General features: G+C 37.2%; 1 protein-coding gene across 1 annotated transcript in view; it reads right to left on the bottom strand.

Moving 5' to 3' along the window:
- Positions 1-21,384, bottom strand: part of LOC124233816 (thrombospondin type-1 domain-containing protein 7B) — a 674,290-nt gene that overhangs the window by 3,986 nt on the left and 648,920 nt on the right. Inside the window, exons 21-27 of the mRNA XM_046651040.1 lie at positions 18,275-18,420; positions 13,074-13,233; positions 12,231-12,404; positions 12,036-12,131; positions 9,693-9,775; positions 7,223-7,415; positions 3,681-3,768 (exon numbers count right to left, since the gene is read on the bottom strand). Coding sequence (XP_046506996.1) covers positions 3,681-3,768; positions 7,223-7,415; positions 9,693-9,775; positions 12,036-12,131; positions 12,231-12,404; positions 13,074-13,233; positions 18,275-18,420 — 940 coding nt within the window. The remainder of the gene's footprint in view (positions 1-3,680; positions 3,769-7,222; positions 7,416-9,692; positions 9,776-12,035; positions 12,132-12,230; positions 12,405-13,073; positions 13,234-18,274; positions 18,421-21,384) is intronic.

Here is a 21,384-nt window from a genome sequence, read left to right as displayed (position 1 = left end):
TGCACAAGGTGGTCCTTAAGAAGACTATTTTTCTATATTTTGTCAAAAGCGTTTCCAAGTGTTGTTATAAATTGCTTTCATCTGAAGTATACACCTAAGAGTTGGCATATTACAGCAGTTCTCTTGTCCTAAGCCTTTTATTTTGGAGCAAAAATATAAAATCTCCAAAACTCATCCTCTAACTCTTCTGCAAGCTATTTAATAGAAGGAGATGCCGTGGAAGCATCTATTTGGATTCTTTAGGCATCTCATATGTAACAGTAAATGGTATGTGTTTTGATATCAATAGGTCTGTTCCCAGGTCTATGGCTTAGTTTACTTGGGAAAAGAGCAGCCTCTAAAAACTGTGAAAGCTGTAGATACCACCTTGAGTCTAAAGAGTTTTCAGTATTATTCATGGGAAAGAAATTACAGAGACTGGAAGACCAGTGGAAAGAGTATATCCTCGGGGGTTAGGCCAATCTGGAGTTGGTTTTACCAGGCTAATGATCTCAGATAAATTACTTAACTTTTCTGAGGCTCACTTACTCTCTCTTTAAAATAAGAATGAAAATAGCAACTTCTCATTCACTTATTATTACATAGATTGCCTTATGTAAGGTACTTTGTTTGAAAGATAAATATTAGATTCTTTTTCCTGACCTTTGTCTCTGAAAATCATGGGCAATAAATTGTTTTACTTATCCACTCTTTTATTCACCCACTTATTCATTTGTTCAATAAATATTTATCAAACTTGTGCTCTGAAAAATACACCAATGAAACATAGTCATTACACCTCTTCCCCTCCCCCCCACAAAGTCCTTGGTGTTGAGTGGACGAGGAAGATGTTTATACAAATAACTACACTATCAGTGTGGAGTAAATGGAGGAGGTACTGACAAGTTATTCCAAACTGTTTGATAAGGAAAATTTGACTTTTACTGGGAAGAACTGGTGGAATGCCAATAGCTAATGATGAAAAATTCTTTCTAGATGATTGGGACATAGGGAATAAACCATGAAGGCACAAGCCTCCTTGTGAAACTAGAAAGTGCCATTGTAAGTGCCCTAATATAAGGTTACTTCTTGCCAAAAATTATCCTTCAGAAAGAGGTGGTAGCCTTACTCAATCACTATAAGTCTTTCACATTATGAGGAGCTACCTTTACAATACAAAAGTTTTTTCTAAATAGAGAGCATAAATATACATACACAGTACAAATAAAAAGGCCAACTTCTCTAATATATGGTTCTAGGTACTTGGGTCTTGGGATAAAAGCTCTGAAACAGCAACACAAACAGATTCAAAGCAGTGCTTTAGCTCAAACAACTGGATGGAAATGAATATGGGAAACTTGAGGAACTGAATGTGATTGTGGAAAGGAAACTAAAGCAATGACAGTGTGACTGATCTGAAATAAGATGTGAACTTGGAATACAACCGTGTTAGGAAATTAGAGAAAATGAGTATTTTATAACAAAATAATATGTAATGTAGGATTATTGATGGCATGTATAATTAAGAACATTGGTTACATAGTTAAATATGAGAGTAGAAAATTTACTATTTTTTTCAGAATAAGAAAAGTTTATTAGGGAAAGAATTTTTTTTTCTACAATGATAAAATAGAAGATGAAGTTGAAAGAGTTGTTCGGGCTCAAATTGTGGAAGCCTTCCATTGACTGGCCAGGCAGCTAGAACATGACTTTCATTTTGCTGTCAGTGGGAAGCCACTGCTGGTGTCTGGGTAGGAGAGGGACTGATCGCCTGGCCAAGTTTTAAGAAGACTAATCTGGCTGTAGAATGCAGATGAGAGCATTTGTAAAAAGTCCAAATATGCAGCTATTGTGCCACTCCCAAAGGGGAATTATTTAGACCAGGCATTGAGGATAAAAATAATTGATATGAGAAATAATGTATATAAGTATTTATGTAATTTGGTTACTGAAAAGTAAAGGGAAATTCCTTTGATCTTTTACATGAAAACTTCCTTAGAAAATTGTTTCTTACCAGAATTCAGTGATGTACCTAATTAATCCCCAGAGCCTATAGTCAGGCAGAAAGGGCCTCGGTAAATATTCATTAGTGAAGGAACGGATTAAGATTAACACAATTTTAAGTTAGAGGAAGTGAGAAATATAAAAAGGCAAAATTAATGAGTATTACTAAATGTTAATTTTAGATATTCGAGGGAAGAGGGAACCATAGTATCTGAATTTGGGGATGTGGCTAGATATAACAACTAGAACATATCCAAGCTTTTACAGATGAATAGACTATCTGATTATCTTACACTGTATTGGGCCATTACTTTGAGAGCACTTTCTCATCTGTCAAACCTTCATGCCCTTTTTTGCAATTTAAGACCTTTCCCTCTTTTTGTAATGTTTTCTGGTAGTTCAATTCTTCCTTTCACTATGAGCCTCATATAATGCTTTCAACTTCACATTTGTTCATTAAGACCAGATCTAGTCAACACCTACAAAACTGATCAATTCAAGCATAAAAATAGGTCAAATCATTAGATTATAGGGTGAATGACCAACTGAGGGTGTTACTTTTTACTACAACACTGTGGAAACATAAGTTGGATAGAAATTCAATTTCTAGAGATTCAATTTCTATCACGATAAGTGGCAGAAAGAATTAAAGTCATCTTATTTTCTTCACTAACTTTCACCAACCAAGAGCAAAGATTTGAAAACCTGTGTAGCCTTGGAAACAGAATTTGAGGCTAAATGTACAAAGGCTGGATTTGAATCGAGATTAAAACTTGGGTAAAAATTCAAGGAAATAGTCTATGAGACAGATGATGAATATAAATATCTCGCTTTGGAGAAAAAAGTGAAGTAACACTTTGATCTCATGAAAATAAAAAAATCCTTTGAAAATTTTGCTTAGGAAGCTAATAAAATATTCTCAACACACTTAAAAACATTCAAATATATTTACATCTGCCTGGTTTCAAGACCAGCTCATAAGCTAAAACGTATTCTGTACGATAAACTAATCACAATTTTCTGAGAAGAATGGATTTTCAGAAACTAGTCACTTACAAAATGGAGTTCCTGGAATTGGCAGTGAAGTTTCCTCTCAGGGCTGGTCAGTGTAGATAACACCTGGCTCTACTATTTACAATATACTAACAGGCTGTTTGGACGGACTGGTCAAACAGTTAACCTGTTTGTTAACCTAACTGATCAAAATAGGCCAATTTAAGAACAAAATTTAAAAACTAGAATTATCTAAAGTAATGGTTCTCAGCCTTGGCTGCATTTTAGAATTACCTAGGGCACTTTTCATCATGCAGACTACATGAAAGACTAATTAAATCAGAATTTCCAGGGCTGGGACTGGAGTACCTGTCCCCAGGAGATGCCAGGAGTTGCCACTGTGCAGTCAAAGCTGAAAACTACTGATCTAAATCAAAATACTAAAACGGGAAAGTCTTGACTAATGATTTGTCTCTTATACCTTCTGATGTTATTTGAAAACCAAATAGAAATGTTATTTCAAATGAGGACAATAAAGATAATCTCCCACTTGAGCTATCCAACAATTCTACTGTTGGTGACTATTTGGGAAGTCAAGGCTCCTGTTATAATGGCCAATGGTCCTGACTTGTTTCCTTTTAGTATAATATGTTTTTATATACCATAAAACATGGAATATAAACTTTTTAATAATTAGTACTTACCAAACAAGGTAGGAAGTAAATACTAGGAAAATCATGATAAGGAAACCACCACCTGAAACGCCATAAACCCAAATTTTTACTCGACCATCTGTTTAAAATAGAGATAAAATAAGCTTAGTGTACAAAAGCTGTATTTCTCATCTGAACTTACAATATATTTCCCATCTGAATTCTGAGACTTGCATAGGTCATAGGTAGAAATATACATATGTGGCAGCTCTCAAATGAAAAAAAAAAAAAAAAACAGGTAAAAACCTAAGACAGTCTACTAAATTTTTCACAATGCTAAACAGACACTGACAATCATTACTTCATAAAGTCTAAAAATTGGCAGGCAACTTTGAATTTATTTTCATGTCTGTATAGTCATGCATATAATACAGAAGTATTGCAAAATATTTTGACAACATAAGTAGAAATGAGAAATAAGGGACAATCCTGCAGGCAAAGAAAACTACTATGATCATCTTGGTGGCTTTGCTCCCTGAATGATGTTGGGTAAAAAAAAAAAAAAAAAACTATATGACCAAACAAGCTAATCAATTCACCAAATTACTGTAAAATTATAATTGCATGTGTACGTGGATACATTATTTTGGATTTGATATCTGCTAGAGTTGAAAAACAGATTATGCAAATAGTCTCATCAATTTTGTGATTTTCACTATATAAGGTATAACTTGAGTCTATGTATGTCTTTTCTATATATGATAGAAATTTGAGTTATTTCTAGAAATCTAATGTGTTTTGTTCCATTTTATGTGAGCATACAGTTAACTAAACTTAGAACTGGACTGACCAAGGCAATGCCTTAGCATCCCAACGAAACTGCATTCCTTTCAGAAAGATATACACACGGAAGTTTCACTAAACTACATATGTGTTTTTTTCAACCTGCAGTTAATTACACTTAGTATCTTATTCTAAGGCTTCTGTGAGATGAAAAACCAAAGTCTTTTGTAAACAACACTTGTTTGAAATAAAAATCACAATTATGTTCAATTATATTACGACTACCTATTATAGTTTTTGCTTACAAGACACTTCCAAGCCTCAGTCAGGTTTTAGAATGAGGTTTTAATGTAGTAATGATATTTTTCTATGGTCATAAAATTTTTAACAAAGCTTTGATTCTGATCTCTTTGAAACACTAATGATGAAATCCCCTATTCTGAGTGTTTTACACTGGCAATAAAAAAAAAGACTTCCCTGAGTGAGAACACACCTTTCATCTTATTACCCCTAAATCTCACAGAGCTGAAGCACTGGGAGGATTCAGTGCTTTTAAATCCCTAGAGTAGAGGTATGTGGTCCATGACCTTTAAACCATGTTACTGAAAAAAGAATTAATAAAACTTTTTATAATAATAGAATGGATTGGATCAAACTTCAAACTATTGAAAAAAGATATGTAGTGAAAAATAAGTCTTCTGCCATCCTTGCTCAGTTCCCTCCCTAGGAGCTACCACTGTTACCAGTTTCCTTGTGAATCATTTCATAATTTTCTCTGCATATGCAAGCATATGAGTACATACACACAAAAAGATCTTTTTTAAAAAGACACAAGTGGAATATATCATTCACTTTGGTACTTTTTTTTCCACTTAGCAATATATGTTGGAAATATTTCCATGCTAATTCATAAAAGCTGGCCTATCTCATTCTTTTCAATATATCGGAGATATATTACAGAATTCTATCATATTTTTTCCCATTCTATTTATAGACATGTAGGTTGTTTCCACTCATTTGCTATGTAACAAGCAATCATGTAATGAATATCATTTACATACTTCTTAGTATATGTGTATATATTTGTACGGTGAATTTCTAGGAGATAAATTTTATGTTATTTATTTTTGTAGGAGAGAAATTTTAGATCAAAATGTGTGATAGTGCCCAAATGTCCTTCAAGATGTTACTCCAATTTACACTGTCATCATGAAAACCTAGTGAAAGTTATAAACTCTCTTCTCAGACTAAATATATATTATATATATGCTTATATACATACGAATGTACACAGTGGTATATATGAATGTATACATATGTATGTGGGTATATATACATGTGTGTGTATACACACACGCATTCAAATATATGATACTATTGATGCTTTAGTTAGACCCCCAAATATTAAGGGACCCATTTTCCTGGGACCTCACCCTAATTCTCTTCCAGAAATAAGGTCTACAGGCAATGGGTGAACCTGCCTACATTTCATATCATGCTTCCTTCAAATTTAAATCTACTGCTAATTTAGTCACAGTGAATATGATGGTTTTAAACATCTATGGCATTTCTAGACATATAGGGGAATCAAAAGTGAATAAGATATTGTGGTCATCCTCTAAAGGTGGTTGAAGAGGGTACATCTTGTTTCCCTCACTAAATCTAGAGTCCTCTGGGCTGGAGCTCTGGTTTTTGCTTCATTTAAGCACATCATCAAGGCACTTTGGGTACAGCAAATGCCTAGGGTCTGGAAGCAACATTCCCAGGGCATATTATACCTGATCTTGTCTGTCTCTTCCCTCTCCATGCCCTGTCAGTTATGCTATTTTCCTGTCATAGGTAGCATTTTGTTCCCTAGAAGAGGTATGTATGAAAGACACAGAGAATCTTACTTTCATTTTCTGCCCACTTCACGAAATGGGAAGCGGAGACCAGTGCTATGGAAAAGGCTTAATGACTTGCCTTGAAACCTTCCTGTCAGGTACTGGTGGTTTGAGTTGGTCAAATTTGTTTGAACTGCCTGTTCCAGATTCCTAATCTCTAAAATGGGGATGATGGCATCTCATTAGATTGCAAGAACATAATGAGATGACTCATGCAATATAATCAGCACAGAACCACAGAATACACAGAAAGCATTTAATCAACGTTCACACCTGTCCTTAATAATCACCTATTCTTGAGCCCTACAGGCCCAATACTGTGCTAATACTAACAACAGTCCTGCAGGGTAGATCCCTCTAGACTGATTTCATAGATGAGGAAACAATTCCAGAGAGGTGAAGAGACTACACTCAATCATAAAACAGGTACATTCTGAGCCACAATGCCAAGGGTCTCTCTGCCTCTAAATTGGTGCTTTTTTCCATTTCTCTAGTGTTTCTCAAGCCAGATAGGGTCCCTGAACATTTCCTAAGATATCTGTATGTTCTTGAGAATCCATTCCAACTTTTGCTTTTAATTTCAATTATATACACAAAATCAGTTATAAAAGCAAAGTCTTTCACAGAGATAACTAACAATTAAAAGCTATTTTTAAAGGTTAATATTTTGGTTACTTAATTCAGTGTCTCTTAGGGGTTGGCAGACTTATCCTCAACCATCCATGAGAACATTTTACATTTAAAGGGGACCATACATACATTATGCAACACTCAAATTTGGGAAACCGTGAACTAAACCATATTGCCTCTTCCTTCTCTCCTCTTTTTGCCCTTCCCTCCATTCTTCACACCATGATCAGGGGCCACAATGTGAACCCCAACCCCCCACGAGAAAATCTGCATTTCTTACTCATAACTGAAACACACCTGGATCAAGGGGTTGGAGAGACCATCCTTTAAAAATATCATGTATTTTTGAATTCACAGGTCTGTTTTTCCCAGCAAGGTTTTTCACATCAGCTTTCTTATCCTCTGAGCCAGGTACTTTCATGCAGTAATCCAGGAAACCATTTGATCTCATTATCTCTGTATAGCCCTTCTCACAACCACAGACTCCACCCTACAGAATAAAAATATGTCTAAAGTTACACAGTGAGTTGTGCAGATGAAAAAAGAACAACTTAAGTGTTGGAATCACTTAATATTTGCATGCTATGTCATGGAAATTTAGGGTTTTTCAGCAGCAGACTTTGCCAAAGAGATGAAAATCCCATAAACAGTTCATCTTTCTGAATTCTAAAGCCAACCCTTAAATAAATTATCAGGTTTTTCTAGCGGTTTACAATTCTTACACTTTCCAAATATGAAATCAGAATTCTTTGTCAATAGAGGGCATTAACTACATCCTTTTCTCTCTCATAGAGATGTTCAAGGCAGTTAATCAAACTAGCCCCCGCTCTCCCTCCAGCTGTTTTAGATTCCTGTCCACCCTCCAACCTGCCCTTGATGCTGAGAAGCACAGCAGCAGGGATTATGTACATGGCGTCTTTGAGGTCTCTTGCTACTCCAGCTGCTGAATGCCTCTGCCACCTTCTTCCATTAATCACTGACTAGTCTGAACTACCTCTCTGCTTGTTGGCTTGGTTCAGCACTCAAGGAGAGCAGCCCAAGTGGGGAAAAAAAGAGTTCACCAAAGGCACATGTCCAAGAGAGGGATGAGATTTATTTATGATATGATATCTCATATACAATATATCATATATATCCCTCTCTTTAGTAGCCCAAATGTCACTACCACATCATATCATCACATTCCTGGTTGGCATTGTGATAATGTGTTCTTCGTATTTGTCTATGGATTCCTGGTCATTTTCATGTACAAAAACCTCTCCAAGAAGCTGACTTTGATGAAGTATTATGGACAAGGATTTCTATCCATCTCTCGAAGTGGAACTGAAAATAATTGTTCTTCCTTCCTCCAGCAAACAGAGATTATAGAGAAGAACAGAAAAAATTAAGCATAAGATTATGAATCTCTATGACTTTGCTATCAGTGCTCCTTACCTAAACTGTTTAATCTGGCATTTTCTGAACGGGCCCTACCTCATGTAGTACTCATGTCAATCCTTATCAATCAGCCAGATTTATTTAGATCATCAATTGTTGACTGAACACATGATTTTGAGGAGTGATAGATAACTAAAGTTAAAGAGGGCACCTCAATCTTCTACAAAAGGAAAAGGTAAAAAAGCATATAGTATAATTAATAACTGCCCACAGTTAGCAAATAGGCAGCAATCATATAACAGTGACAATTACTGTGGTATTTCCAGTTACTTATAATTGAAGGCATTACATAGTGTTCAATGGAAAGAACTAATTAAGAAAATTTGTATCTGCTCGGCTATGAAAGCCATCTTGTCAGGATGCATGTCTATTAGTCTGAGTGAAGAGTTATAACCAGTCTCATAGGCCAAAGGTTCAAGGGAAAAGGTAATGTGTGTTTTATTAAAGAGGGTATCCAGAGAGTTGGTGGAAATCTACAACTTCTATCTTGCAGATATCATTAGCCCATGAAGTTGCTGCTGATATCTTCTTCTCCTTTGCTCCTCTGTAAGCTCAGTCACTAGCTTTTCTCTGGTAAAGAACTAACCCACCTTGAAGTAGAAGAGCCATAAAATAGGATTGAGAGCTTTAATTATTTTTAACCTAATCATTTTTGGAAAGAGCATACTGTAGGAAGAAACCTGTTTCCTTGAGAGATATGGCATAACTTTTTTTAATATATATGCACTGCACACTATGAGTGCCATTGATTGGAATACAGTACAAATTTTGCAATAATTCCTGAGCAGTGGTACATGGGAATTAAGAGGCAAAAAAGGGAAGAAATGTTTCTGCTTTAGAAAAAAAATTAAAAATATACACATACACACATACAACTATTATCCATAGCCACATATTTGACTTATTTAAAATGAACTAAAAATTTACTCCCACTAAAGTAATCATAGTGTAATCAATTTTACTGAATAATATTTAGCAAAGATGAACATGCATTTATAATATCTTTCAAAATAGTTTAGGTATATGAAAGGTTAAGAGTGGGGGAAATAAATCAACTGAGAACACATTGATAAATAGAGCTAACATAAATTAAATATCTGAAAGCCAGATTTGGCTGTCGACAGACTTAAAGAAAAACAGACTGCTTTCCTTAACACACGGCCCTGCAAAGAAATTCTTAATAGCTGTGATTACTCCTGCAAATGCCTCTAGATGGTATCATGGGCATGTGGAACTGCTGCATGGGCTATAGCAGAAAGGAAATCGTCAGACAGCAAATGCAGAACACAGCAATTAAAACACTTGTAGAAGTCTCCAGCATCTGACTTACCTGCGTACAGTAGGAGAAAGGTTTTCTGCAGGCTGGATTACACTGCCGGATAGCAGCCGGACGCGCCTGAGGGGAGCAGCCTCCTACAAAGGAAGTCCCACCATCACTTGCAGATTTTTCTATGATAAACATTTAAAAAATGTTTTCTCTTCCTCTCTAGCACTGGCCACTTTGTGACAGTGTTTTTTTTTTTTTTTTAAGCTGTTTGCTGACATGTGGCCCAGTCTTACTTTATTGATTACTCCAAGATGGACTGTTTGAGATGGGAGGCTCTGCTAGCAGACAATGTTTGCAGTAGAGTTTTTATACCTGCTCATGGGCAATGTGATTCAATCATATGGCTATGCTTGAGGGCAAAGTCTGTGAGTGCCAGGATCAGTAAAAGAATTGATGAAATCTCAAATTTAGTTCAGAAGCAGAAAATATGTCTGCTTGAAGACTCATTCCACATATTTTTTTCTCCAGCTCCTGAATATCCCAACTAGGCACTAGGCCAATTCCCAACGTGCAAATGCTAAAAGAATTCTGCTAATCGAGTCATGGGACCACAGTTCAAATGCTTTGAAATACATTTAAAAATGTTACCAATCAGGATATATAGACACACACCCACCCACACAAATTTTTAAAAACAGATGTGTATGCTCCAGGAGAGGCAATCACACATCTGACACAATACTTGCCAGTGCTCATTAAAGGTTTCGGAACAAATGGATGTAACATGCATGCCCCTATAATCTGAAAATCATTTCCATGTCAGTCTTGCCTTCCTGGCTTCAAGGAAGCAAGTTAAGAAGTTGACATAATGTTCGAGGACATTATTTAAACCTTATGTATAACACTGGTTGCATTTATAGGTTCTAGCCTTTGCATTACTATAATTGTCAACCAATTATAGTTTATGATTTTATAGCTAGCAAAAAGCTTTGTGCCTAGGGCAATGTAGAGAGCAGTCAGATTTACATTTTCCCTGGGAATGAAGCAGCTAAATTCTCACTGTTACTGGAAAAATAAAACAAATCATCCATACAAATAAAACAAATTCCACAATCCAGAATTAGCACCTAGGTGTGAAATTGATAACTTGGGCCTTCGTGGCAATAACCACACAGTCCTGTTGCTACCGACTGTGTTTGCAGGGGGTGTTTTCCAGTCTTCAAGCCAGTGGTCTCCAAAGTACAGTGTGTGCATCCTGGGAGCGGGCATCTCTTGTGAATTGGGAAGAAAATATTTGAATTTATATAGTTTATACAACATTTTTGTTTAAATTTTAAGACTGAAATTAAACTCATGATATGGAGCAGATGATTCATCAGATGTCCCAGTGTTGTACACTGTGCTTGAAGTACTCTGTGCTGAGAAGTTGATAGTGTAAACCTCACCAGTTTAACCCCTAGTATATTGCAGTGTGATGCTTTCCATGTTCCTAGTTAGGTAGATTTGCAGTACCTTTAGTTTTAACAATAACTTACAAAAAGGACAAGTATCTTAAATTATTGAATGGAGAAACTACGGAATAAAGGGAATACTAATAATGCAAAAATAGGTAAACAAGAAAAAGACGGAGCTGACAATTCTTTTATTCCTATAGAACAATAAAAATTCTCCCACTCCTGAGATACGCTCTTTGTCAGCCACATTATTTGTACTAAGTGAAAACAATGACAATTTAATTTTCTCTTATAGGAAGGCATCAACATAAAAAACCGTTTAAATTATTGGGAAGATCATTTGTAGATCAAATTGTATCCACCATCATGAATGAGGAACGCTTCTTTCGGTCTGTATTTAGATATCAAGTAATAATCATGAGTCGCGCAATATTCAAATACTATGCTTCCAGTACATGAATGCAAGCATCTATAGTTTACAGCAAAGAAGTTTTTTGCACCAGTAACAAATAAGATTTTAATTTTTTATGATATCTATATCAACCCTTTTAATTTCAATTTCTGTATATGTTTTATAATATATATTAGCATAGCAGTACAGGAATATGATATGTTGACATATGTCCTCAAAAACTTTTCTCCAAGAAGGTACAGGATTTGAAATTTTAGAGACCATCGTTTTAAACTAGCATGTGGCTTTTTCAGTCTCAGATCACAGTATTTAAGGAAGTTTTACTGTGTTTCAGCTTATTTCTTTAGGTTGTCTGATATATTACGGGTCTTCAAATAGAACTGTTTGCTGTCTGAGATGCAGAGGTCTAAGGACAATTTGCCATGAAGATCATCTAAGGCTATCTGCCCAGTCTTCCCTTATAATCTATAAGGTACTTCTCACAAACAGCAACAGCAGGGATCTTTCTGAAGTGCCCACACAAATCTTAGGTAGGAATACCTGTGACATTAATGCCATCTGAACGTTGGCACCATACAGTGCGTTCATTATTGTTCCAAAGACTTGCTTTCCATGTGTAGTGATAACATTTGCCTCCTGCAAGCAAATATGATAACAGCGGTTCTATTACACCTCACATGAAATCGAACAAACATTGATCAATCAAGGCTAAGAACTGAAAAGTGCTCTTGGTACCTGTACAAGGGCGTGTTTCTAGAACCTGTTCGGGACAGCTGTCTTGGTTCTCAAAAGACTGAATTATAAATGTTCTTGACCTAGACTGGCGGCCCATTGCCTCAAAGCTTCTTCCATCGATGCAGGTCAGTTCACACGTGCTCCACTCTGACCATTCGGTCAAATGGCAGTCTCCTGGATGATGTGCAGTACAGAGCAGAGGGGACAACAGGAAAAGTGGTACTTGACAACACTTACATGGACAGTATGTTACATGCCATATTATAAGGATATTTTAAGCCACCTTAAACTTATGTCACACAAGCTAAGTTGCGTTATTAGGGTTAAAATAAACTCATAAATTTTGTGTAACTAATAATGACCTTCACAGTTACATAGAACTTGATCATTGAACAGAGTGCTTTCACAAACCTATAGTCTTGTCCCCATCATGCCATCACCCATGTATGCATCCACTCATGTATTCAGTCAATATTTTTTAAGTGCTAGCCAATGTGCTAGGTACTGTCAGGTCAAGTATTATTAACATATTTTCTAGATGGAGCAACCATTACTCAAAAGGGCTAGACTCTATACCCCAGGTAAAACACAAGTGAAATGATAAAGACAAGATTCCAACTTAACTCTTAAATTTCCAAGTCTGGTGCTTTTCTTTTCTCGTGCTTAATTTGCCCCTAATAAAGCTGTAGGAATATTCCAAAGTGATAACCACAATTAAAAATGAATTAAGGTTACTTAGAAACTTCTATTTTGCTGAGATCTTCTCAGATAAAAAGATAATAGAAGATAGATGAATAAAAAGATCACTATGGAAGGTACTCCCCATTGTTTAAAACTGCATACCTGGGCAAGGCACAGAACAGGGCTGCTTCAGGATGCTAACTTGAAAGGGCATTTCTCCACACAGTGCATTGTCTACATGTACAGCCCAATGAGAGATTGAACCATTGTGGACCACGCAGGAAAGGCTGCGGATCTGGACTCCTTCCCCGCAGTCTCCACCCTGAGAGAGGAAAGGATGCTGTCAGAATTACCCCAACAATTAGCATCTCAGAGTTTTGATTCCTGCCACCCCCTTGCCCAAGAAAACTCTAGTTGTGTATTTCAGCAACTTCCTCCTCTTGAGATTTATCTTTCAATTGTTGACAAGAAAGTATCACTGAGCAATTCTTCTAGAGCTGAAAGAGAAGCAGAAGTAGAAAAGCAAATTTATGCCATGGAATTTATGTACTCAGACTATGACAATTCATTTTGGAACTCAGCCAGGATTGACTGAAAAAGAAAAACAATACATAATTTGTCTAGGTGTGTGTGATAAAATGGCCTAATCCATAATCACTCCCCAAAAGAGCATGTAAAGCCACAGGGCATAAATTTCTCTCTTACTTTGCTTGCTTTTCTTCCGTAGGGAATTCAGTACTTTCTCATATGGATTAGGCTGTGGTTTCCACTAAAACCCTGATTTTCTTTATTGCCACAAGAAGTTGTTTTCCCGGTATCCCTTCTGTGCTGAATGATATTCTTTGAAGAGATTTCATACAAATTCCACTCAGCTTATTCTGGGCAGTTAGAAAAAAAATCTGTGCAGTGTCTCACAGAAGCAGAAGCTTAGACTTGGAGGGCTCTTAGTGGTTATCTGGCCCAACTGTCTGCCTGATGTTATAGCAGGAAAACTTGCATTTTTGGCAGATACTCATGAGATGAGTTTTAGTTCTCAGTTTTAGTCAGGTGCTCACAGTTCAAAAAGAGGTCCATTGGATATTTGGATAACTTTATACCATAGCTCTGTTTTTACATAAATACCTTAGTAAACAGTACCTAAGGCAAAGCTTTCATGCTAAGGAAGTGAAATCCCAGGATGGCAAGAGAGAGGGTAAAAGAACTGTAGCAGGGACAGAGGGAAAACAAATATAAGCTAGTGTGTTAGCAAGCTGGCCTCAACTCCACAAGAAAACACAGTTGGTGTCTTGGCCATCAAAACATCTTCCAGACAGGCCATGTGGTATCACTGGGCCTCAGTATCATCCATGATGGGGGAGGAGGGGAAGGAGGGAGAGGCATTTGAATGCCAGCTCCTCCTTGGATCCAGTTCTCATTGATCAACCTTCATCCCAGGGAGTAGTAACCTCACTATACTTGCAAGATATGTTACTCAGCTTCCCCTACGTCTAGAAGTTGGTGGCAGAGCTAGAGCCTTCATGATTACTATGGTATGATTGGAGAGAAAGAAAGTGAGCCTTTGCACCTCTGTGGCTGCAGTAAGGGGTGCTACATGCTAAAACCATTATTAGTTTACAGTCTGATAACTGTGCTCTGCACTGGGAAACCGAGTTTTGTCATCTCCTTATCCCTTCTCCCCTGCAGGACCCAGAAACTGCATGACCTAGGCCTGGGAGCTTCCATGGCTCTTGCAGTGGCAGGAGTGAAGAAGAACAGGGTGGTCAGCTAAAGCAGTCAGGACAGTGTTCCAGGGCATAGAGCAGGTGATCCCGGGCCTGATGGGCCTGCCAAGCACCAAGGTCAAGGCACTGTGGCAGCATCTGCTGAGAGTCGAGGGCAGATCGCGGACTGACTGCTGGAGGCGCAGGATGTTACAAAGTGGCTGCTGAGAAAAACTCTTGACGTAATTATGATTCTTGACATAGTTACGATTCAAACAGATTGGCCAAAAGAGAAGGTGAGACTTGGAGGAGGTCCAAGTTAAAGCCTGAAGAATCCAAATCAGCACACAAATTAGGGCCATCATATCCTCTCCTAGAGATGTTTTGACAAGAATTATGGTTTGTTTATCTAAGACGGCAATTTTCACACTTGATTTATCAATACTTCGTAATTGCTCTAATAGTTTCTATGGCTATTGTGAAATTGCCAAAAAGAATTTACTCTAATTTTGAACCTAAGTGCAGTTTTTTTTGGAGATAAGTGGAGATTTAAAATCAATTCACAGAATTATTTGAAGCAAATGTTCTAGTAAATGTTTATTCCCTAGTGGAATTGTCTAGGGTGTATATAGTATCAGACTTTGTGTACTTGGAGAGAAGGGTCTGAAGCTATTCCAGCATGTATGAAATTTGAAATTACTCCTATCTGGAACCGCAGGTAACAGAAGATGTGATTGATTAGAGTTTTGTTTGACATTCCAGGAGATGGAGTGTGAAGAAATGACGGGAAACAAGTCTACATCAGAGATCACTTTAAAAACCAAGACAAAAATAATATGCTCCTAGTATGTATCCATATTCCACCTTAATCTCTTATACCTTTGACAACAGCCATGATATGAAGAGAAATCAGCAACAGAATGATCAATTCATTCATAAAACACACATTCACTCACTCTAATTCATGAGACTTTATACACCAAGGACTGAAAACAGGCCCAGGCTTCTTGGAGCAAGATTGTCAACATCGAGGCTTCTCTCACCGACTCTTCACTGTCCTGACCACTAACAGACATTTGGACACTCTGAATTGGCGTCTCCACCAGACGTGGATAGGCAGATGGTGCTAATAATCATAATCATAGTTTTAATCAAAATTATAATAGCAACTGCAATTTATTGAGCTCTTAATTTATGTCAGGTGCTATGTTAAGCACTGTATATAAACTGTCTTATCCCTACCAAAACCCCTAGAAAAATAGGTACTATTGCTACCTCCATGATATGGATAAGAAAACAGGAGCTCGGAGAGTTTAAAGACTTGGCAAAAATTGCAGAGCTAGGAGCTGGCAGAACCCAGAGTCTCGGCTCCTAAAGCAGATTTATCAACATGTACGTGGATACGTGTTCTCAGCTGAGGAACCTGGAAAGAAGGAGTTAGGAAACTAAAAAACAGTGCAGCTTGAGAATAAACACTTCCTTTCATTAATCTCTTTCCACATAAGATGGTGGCAGAATTGGTGCATCCACTGTGCCCTGCGCAAGCTTCTCTTATTATGGTTTGATACACTTCATGTCAATTGGCCACTTGAATATCAACACCACCCTCAGTGAATGAGCAGGTTATAAACCAGTATTTGGCAGGTTAGGATATGATGGGACAAGGAGAAGCAGAAGCGCAGCTGTGTGAGAGGTGTTCTTCCTTTGTGTGCAAAGGCCCACGTGTATTTTGATCAGTAATTCCAAAATCTCAGTTTATATATAAATCTAAGAAAAGGCAACTCACTGAAAAGATATTGTGTCACCTATCTCACAAAGAGTTCACAATCAGGCTTTGGGAAAGGCAGTTCAAACTCAGGGAAAACTCAAATATCATGCTTCCCTTTCTCTATGGCCTCTGCTTTTTTGTGTGTCATCTTCTTTCTTGCTTCTGAACGACTGACTTTATCTATAAGGTGGGAAAATGCAGCAGCTAAGCGTTCCTGAATAGAGTATCTTTGAACAGCTTCAATTCTATTCCAAATTCTTGGGGAAGAATGCTGATTGATTGGCCCTGTTTTGGTAAGGTGCCCACCCCAGAATAATTAACTACACACTGGTGTTTTGAGAGCTTTGTCTGGATTAAGTCGAACTCAAGTTTCCTCCTGATTGGAAGTGTCCGTGAGTCCGAGGAACCTCATCTAGAAGTCTAAGGCAGCTCTGAAATTTCTGGATATATAAACCAATCACCTTCTCTCGTGGTCTCCAGTGCCTTCGATTCTGGGTTATCTCCAACAGATGCCACAAGCCCCAGCCTCATCAGTACTGCTACAGAGAATGTTCACAAGCCACCACTCTTGCCCCTATGGTTCCGGCAAAAGCTCAAGATGTGACAGCAAAATGAAAAATGACATCTGGCTTATCCCCATAATGTTCTTATGGGACAAGTTGGCAGAATTGTCTATCAGAAAAGGCTACTGACACCTGAGAAGACAGATACAAGGGAAAGTACAAAAGAACAAGTAAGGTATAGCAGCAGTTGTATGCCTTGTATGACTCAGAGCATGGAGTGTGTCAGCCCTCCATCCATCCTTCCTTCCCTCTCTCCTTCCTAACTTTTTTTTCTCTCCCTTCCCCTGCAATGGGTTCCTAAATTCCTTCCATTTTCTTAATTGTAAGTGATTCCAAGCTGCATTTCAAAATTGCTGAAGATTTAGGAAAGAGGATTCTAGACTAGCAGACAAAGTATTCATATTTAAAGCCTATAGGTTATTATCAAATTAATTAGCATGGTTACCTTCTTTTCTGTAAAACGGAGACTGAACAAATGTTCCACACATTTTTGATCCTCTGGGACTTATTAAAATACATGGGCATTTAACTTCTGCAAGATAATAATGCTGCGTGACAATGTCATCCTGACAGGAACACTAACCATCTCTATGAGAATACTCTGCAGATTTCTTAATGCATAATCAGAATTATTGTTACCTAATTAAAATATGCTTTGGAACATGAGCTGAAGGATAAACTAGTAAAATAAGAAAACAGGAAAAATCAATGTGCTTTTTCTTATGCAAGAAGCCAGAGAGAAAATGCAGTAGAGGATCTTTGCTGATCCAGCAAAAGCTCCGGGTATGTGATATATTATGATGTTGCTAGGCATTTATATTTCAGGCCAATAAAAAAGTAATCAATGAGGAAAGTGTAGTAACCTTGGTTTGTGTAATAATGTTAAAATATAACTTTCATACACTTTTGGTTTTCTGCCCATATGCAAGATTTTGTCTAAGCCTAAAAGTGCCTCTTTAAGAAATACAGTCTACAGCAAGCTGTGCATTTCCATAGCATCAGGGTTTGGCCTAATTCAATAACACTTTGATATTTACAAAAAGCCAAGAAAATAACAGAGAATTCTTGAGGATGCCAAAAGAGATTGAAAGTCCCATGATCTGGTCCATTATAAGCAGGGCCTAATGAATGGCTATTTATTTTCCAAGCAATATCACTCTGCATGAGGTTAAGTCATTTGGTTGTATTTTTCCATGTTCTCCATTGCATACAAATACTCTGTGCCAGGCCCCTGGTGCTGTGAAATTTATTCCATGAGAGAATAGGTTTGACCAGACAAGTGCTTTGGACATACTGAGAAGCATTTCTCTTGAGTGTCATTACACGACCTACCTCCAATTTACATGCAGACCAGTTGCTGAGGACCCAGCTGTAGCAGGGGGTCACTGGGCAGGTTTTCTGCTGGGTAAGCTCTGTAGGGCACGGCCGTCCTTCTCCTTGGGTTGGCATAATGACAAATCGAGTCCGGCTCATTTGACCTAAAATGATAAGGAAGGTGTCAGCTTTTCAGTTAGACTTTGGCTTAGAAAAAGAATTAAAGGACAGAATGTTGCCTTACATACCTAAGTCTTCATTAAAACACACTGTTAAAATTGAATGATGTACACATGAAATTTCTATAACATTATAAACCAATGGGACCGCAATTAAAAAAAACACTGAACTTTGTCAAGTGCAGCTTTCAGTTTTTCTGCCTTTTTAATTTAAGTTTCTATAGATTATCTAAAGTCTGCATAATGCTCAAGGATCTGAAATTTTTCTGTCTATCTTTCTACTTCTTTAGTCTCCCTAAATCCAAACTCTGTATTTGTTACCAAATACATAGACTGATCCCGTAAACATTGGCAGAATGTTAATTCATTCAACAAATATTTATTAAGCTCTAGTAGAATCCAGGTATCCTGCTATGTGCTAGGGAAACAGTGATGAAATTGCCAGGTGTACCGGCTGCCCTCACAGACCTTATGTTTTAGACTAGGATTACAAATATTAAATAAAAACAGAGAGAGTTGCATCCTCATTGTCTGTTAGGTTCTACATTAGCATGTAAGATAAAAATTTCACATAACCTAAATTACCCTAGAAATCCCCTAGGGAGGTGCCACTGGCCCCCCCCACCCCCTGCCCCGGGTCTCAATAGAGTCTTTTAATTAATTCAACATAACCAATTTTCCTAGAATTTGACTCATTTTTCTTTTCACTGAGCACAAGATAAAGTTGTTGCCTTGTGTCAAGGAGCCATAATGTTTGAAAAAGATAAGTTCAAATACTTATATTCCATTTCATAATGAAGGAAAATTGGTTAATCAGAATAGCTGAGGAAAGAGCAGGGCTCCCATGTCATCTTTTGCCAATACCTAGGCATTAGGTCATCAGCTTGTTAAGTGGCATAATGGATGGAATTTAAATGCTTGTGTTTCTCTCTCTCTCTCTTGCTCTCTCTCCCACTCACTCTTGTCCTTACTCTTCTTTTACTGATGAGGTACTAATTGCATATAGTTTCATTACTATTAGTTATCTGTCAACACGATGCCCTTCTATTGTTGTTATAAAGTTAATTATTTGTATCTGTATTTGTGGTAACTGTTAAAGAAAAATAGAGGGTCCTATGAGAGCATGTTATGGGGATGCAGCCCAGTGTGGGAAGGAATTAGAGAACATTGCCTTGAGCAGGTGAGCTTTAAGCAGAAATCTGAAGGAATAAGCCAGATGTGATGTACAGGTTGTCCTACACAGAAGAAAGAGCATGTGAAGAGGTCATGAGATGCAAAGGAGCAGAACATGTCTGAGGACCTGACAGGCTAACGTGACTGAAACAGAGAGAGCTAAGGGAAGAATAGGTTGGAGCAATGCTGTTAAAGCTATTCAATATGGGGTCTTTTAGTCAATGATATCTTAAGAGAAATGGAAAGCTAGTGCTGACTTCACACCTCTACAAGGAATTCACTCGAAAACCCTGGGTAGGAATAATTCTCAGATGCCCTCAAGTTCAGGGACAAGTAAAGGTGACTCACACTTTCAGTGGACTAGACCACTTAGTGGCCACCAGAATATTATAGATTTGGTGGTAAACTAATTCTCTCTGAGAAAACCCTTGAAGAAAACTAAAAGGTTCTAATCACTGGTTTCTAAATTCCTTGAGATCTGGGCTTCTATCCCTAACATGGTGCTTCACATATATTAAGCACTAATTTAATATTTAATTCATATTTTCATAAATTGTCTAAATGACATCTAGTATCTGAGAATGTGTGATGACATAATAATGTAATTATTGAGCCGGTATCATGTGCTAAGCAATATTCTGTATACACTGACTCAATCATAACAACTCTAGGGTAAAATTCTATTATTTTCCCATATTTTAGATGAGGAAACTGAGGCACAGAGAGTTTAAGTCACTTGTCTAAGGTCAAAAGAGTAGTAAGTTGCAGAACAGTATTTTAAACCTAGAAATTTTCTTTACAGAAGCTGCTATGTTAGCCATGATGCTGGGCAGACCCAGGCAGGAGAGCAAGAACAGTACCTGTCTAGGTCTTTTATGGGAAACAGGAAAATTTGTGTCAATGATAACATGGGCTTAGTGAACAACAGAAGCTACCCATTCTGCATTCTTGGGCACTGAGTGGAACTCGTGTGTGGAACATATGTGTTTGGACAGACGTTCTTCCCAGCATCATTAAAATCAACTCATACAGGTTGAACATCACCTCATTCACATGAAATGCTGTCCACGCTTGATGAACACATTAGGCTCAAGATTTTACATTAATTCTTAAATACTTTTCACTTTTATAATAATCTTTGTTTATTCTCTTGACCTAAATACCTATTACCTCAATGTCATTATAATAATTGCATTCTGTTCTATATCCATCTTTGTAAGAATAATGACAATGCAGTGTTGCTTTTATCACAGCGAAAGAGGCTCTATTTCATTATAACCAAATAACTTCAAGCTTGTTCTTGAATTGATGGCATGCAGATGGCCATTACTTTACTTTAGAACTATTTTATTTATTTCCATTAAAGCGACAGATATCTTCTACTGGACATAGAGATAGAGGGAACCTAATGAACTGAATAGAAAAAAAAATGATGCTATTGCTTTCTGAAATAATGAAGTCTTAAAACCATTCATTGAAAGCACAGCCATATGATTTCTCTGCCTTTTACTATCCAAGCACAAAGATAAGAGTTTCAAACAATACCAATTACTACCAAGAGTACATTTTTAGAGCCAAAGAGTGCATAATAAATCTACATTTTGAAGTATATTGTCATGTTTAATTGGCTAACAAGAAAGTTCAGTAAGAAAAACATTGCTAAGCCAGGCATGAGAGCATATAAGGTAACTGATTTGATGTTTCTGTGGGCTATTTGATATTTTTAAGTCAGGGATATTTAGTTGTATAAGTTAATCAGAGAAAGTACCCTTCGAA

This window comes from Equus quagga, unplaced genomic scaffold (assembly GCF_021613505.1).
Source record: "Equus quagga isolate Etosha38 unplaced genomic scaffold, UCLA_HA_Equagga_1.0 251_RagTag, whole genome shotgun sequence".
Lineage (NCBI taxonomy): Eukaryota > Metazoa > Chordata > Mammalia > Perissodactyla > Equidae > Equus > Equus quagga.
This window is presented reverse-complemented; position numbering and strand designations above follow the sequence as displayed.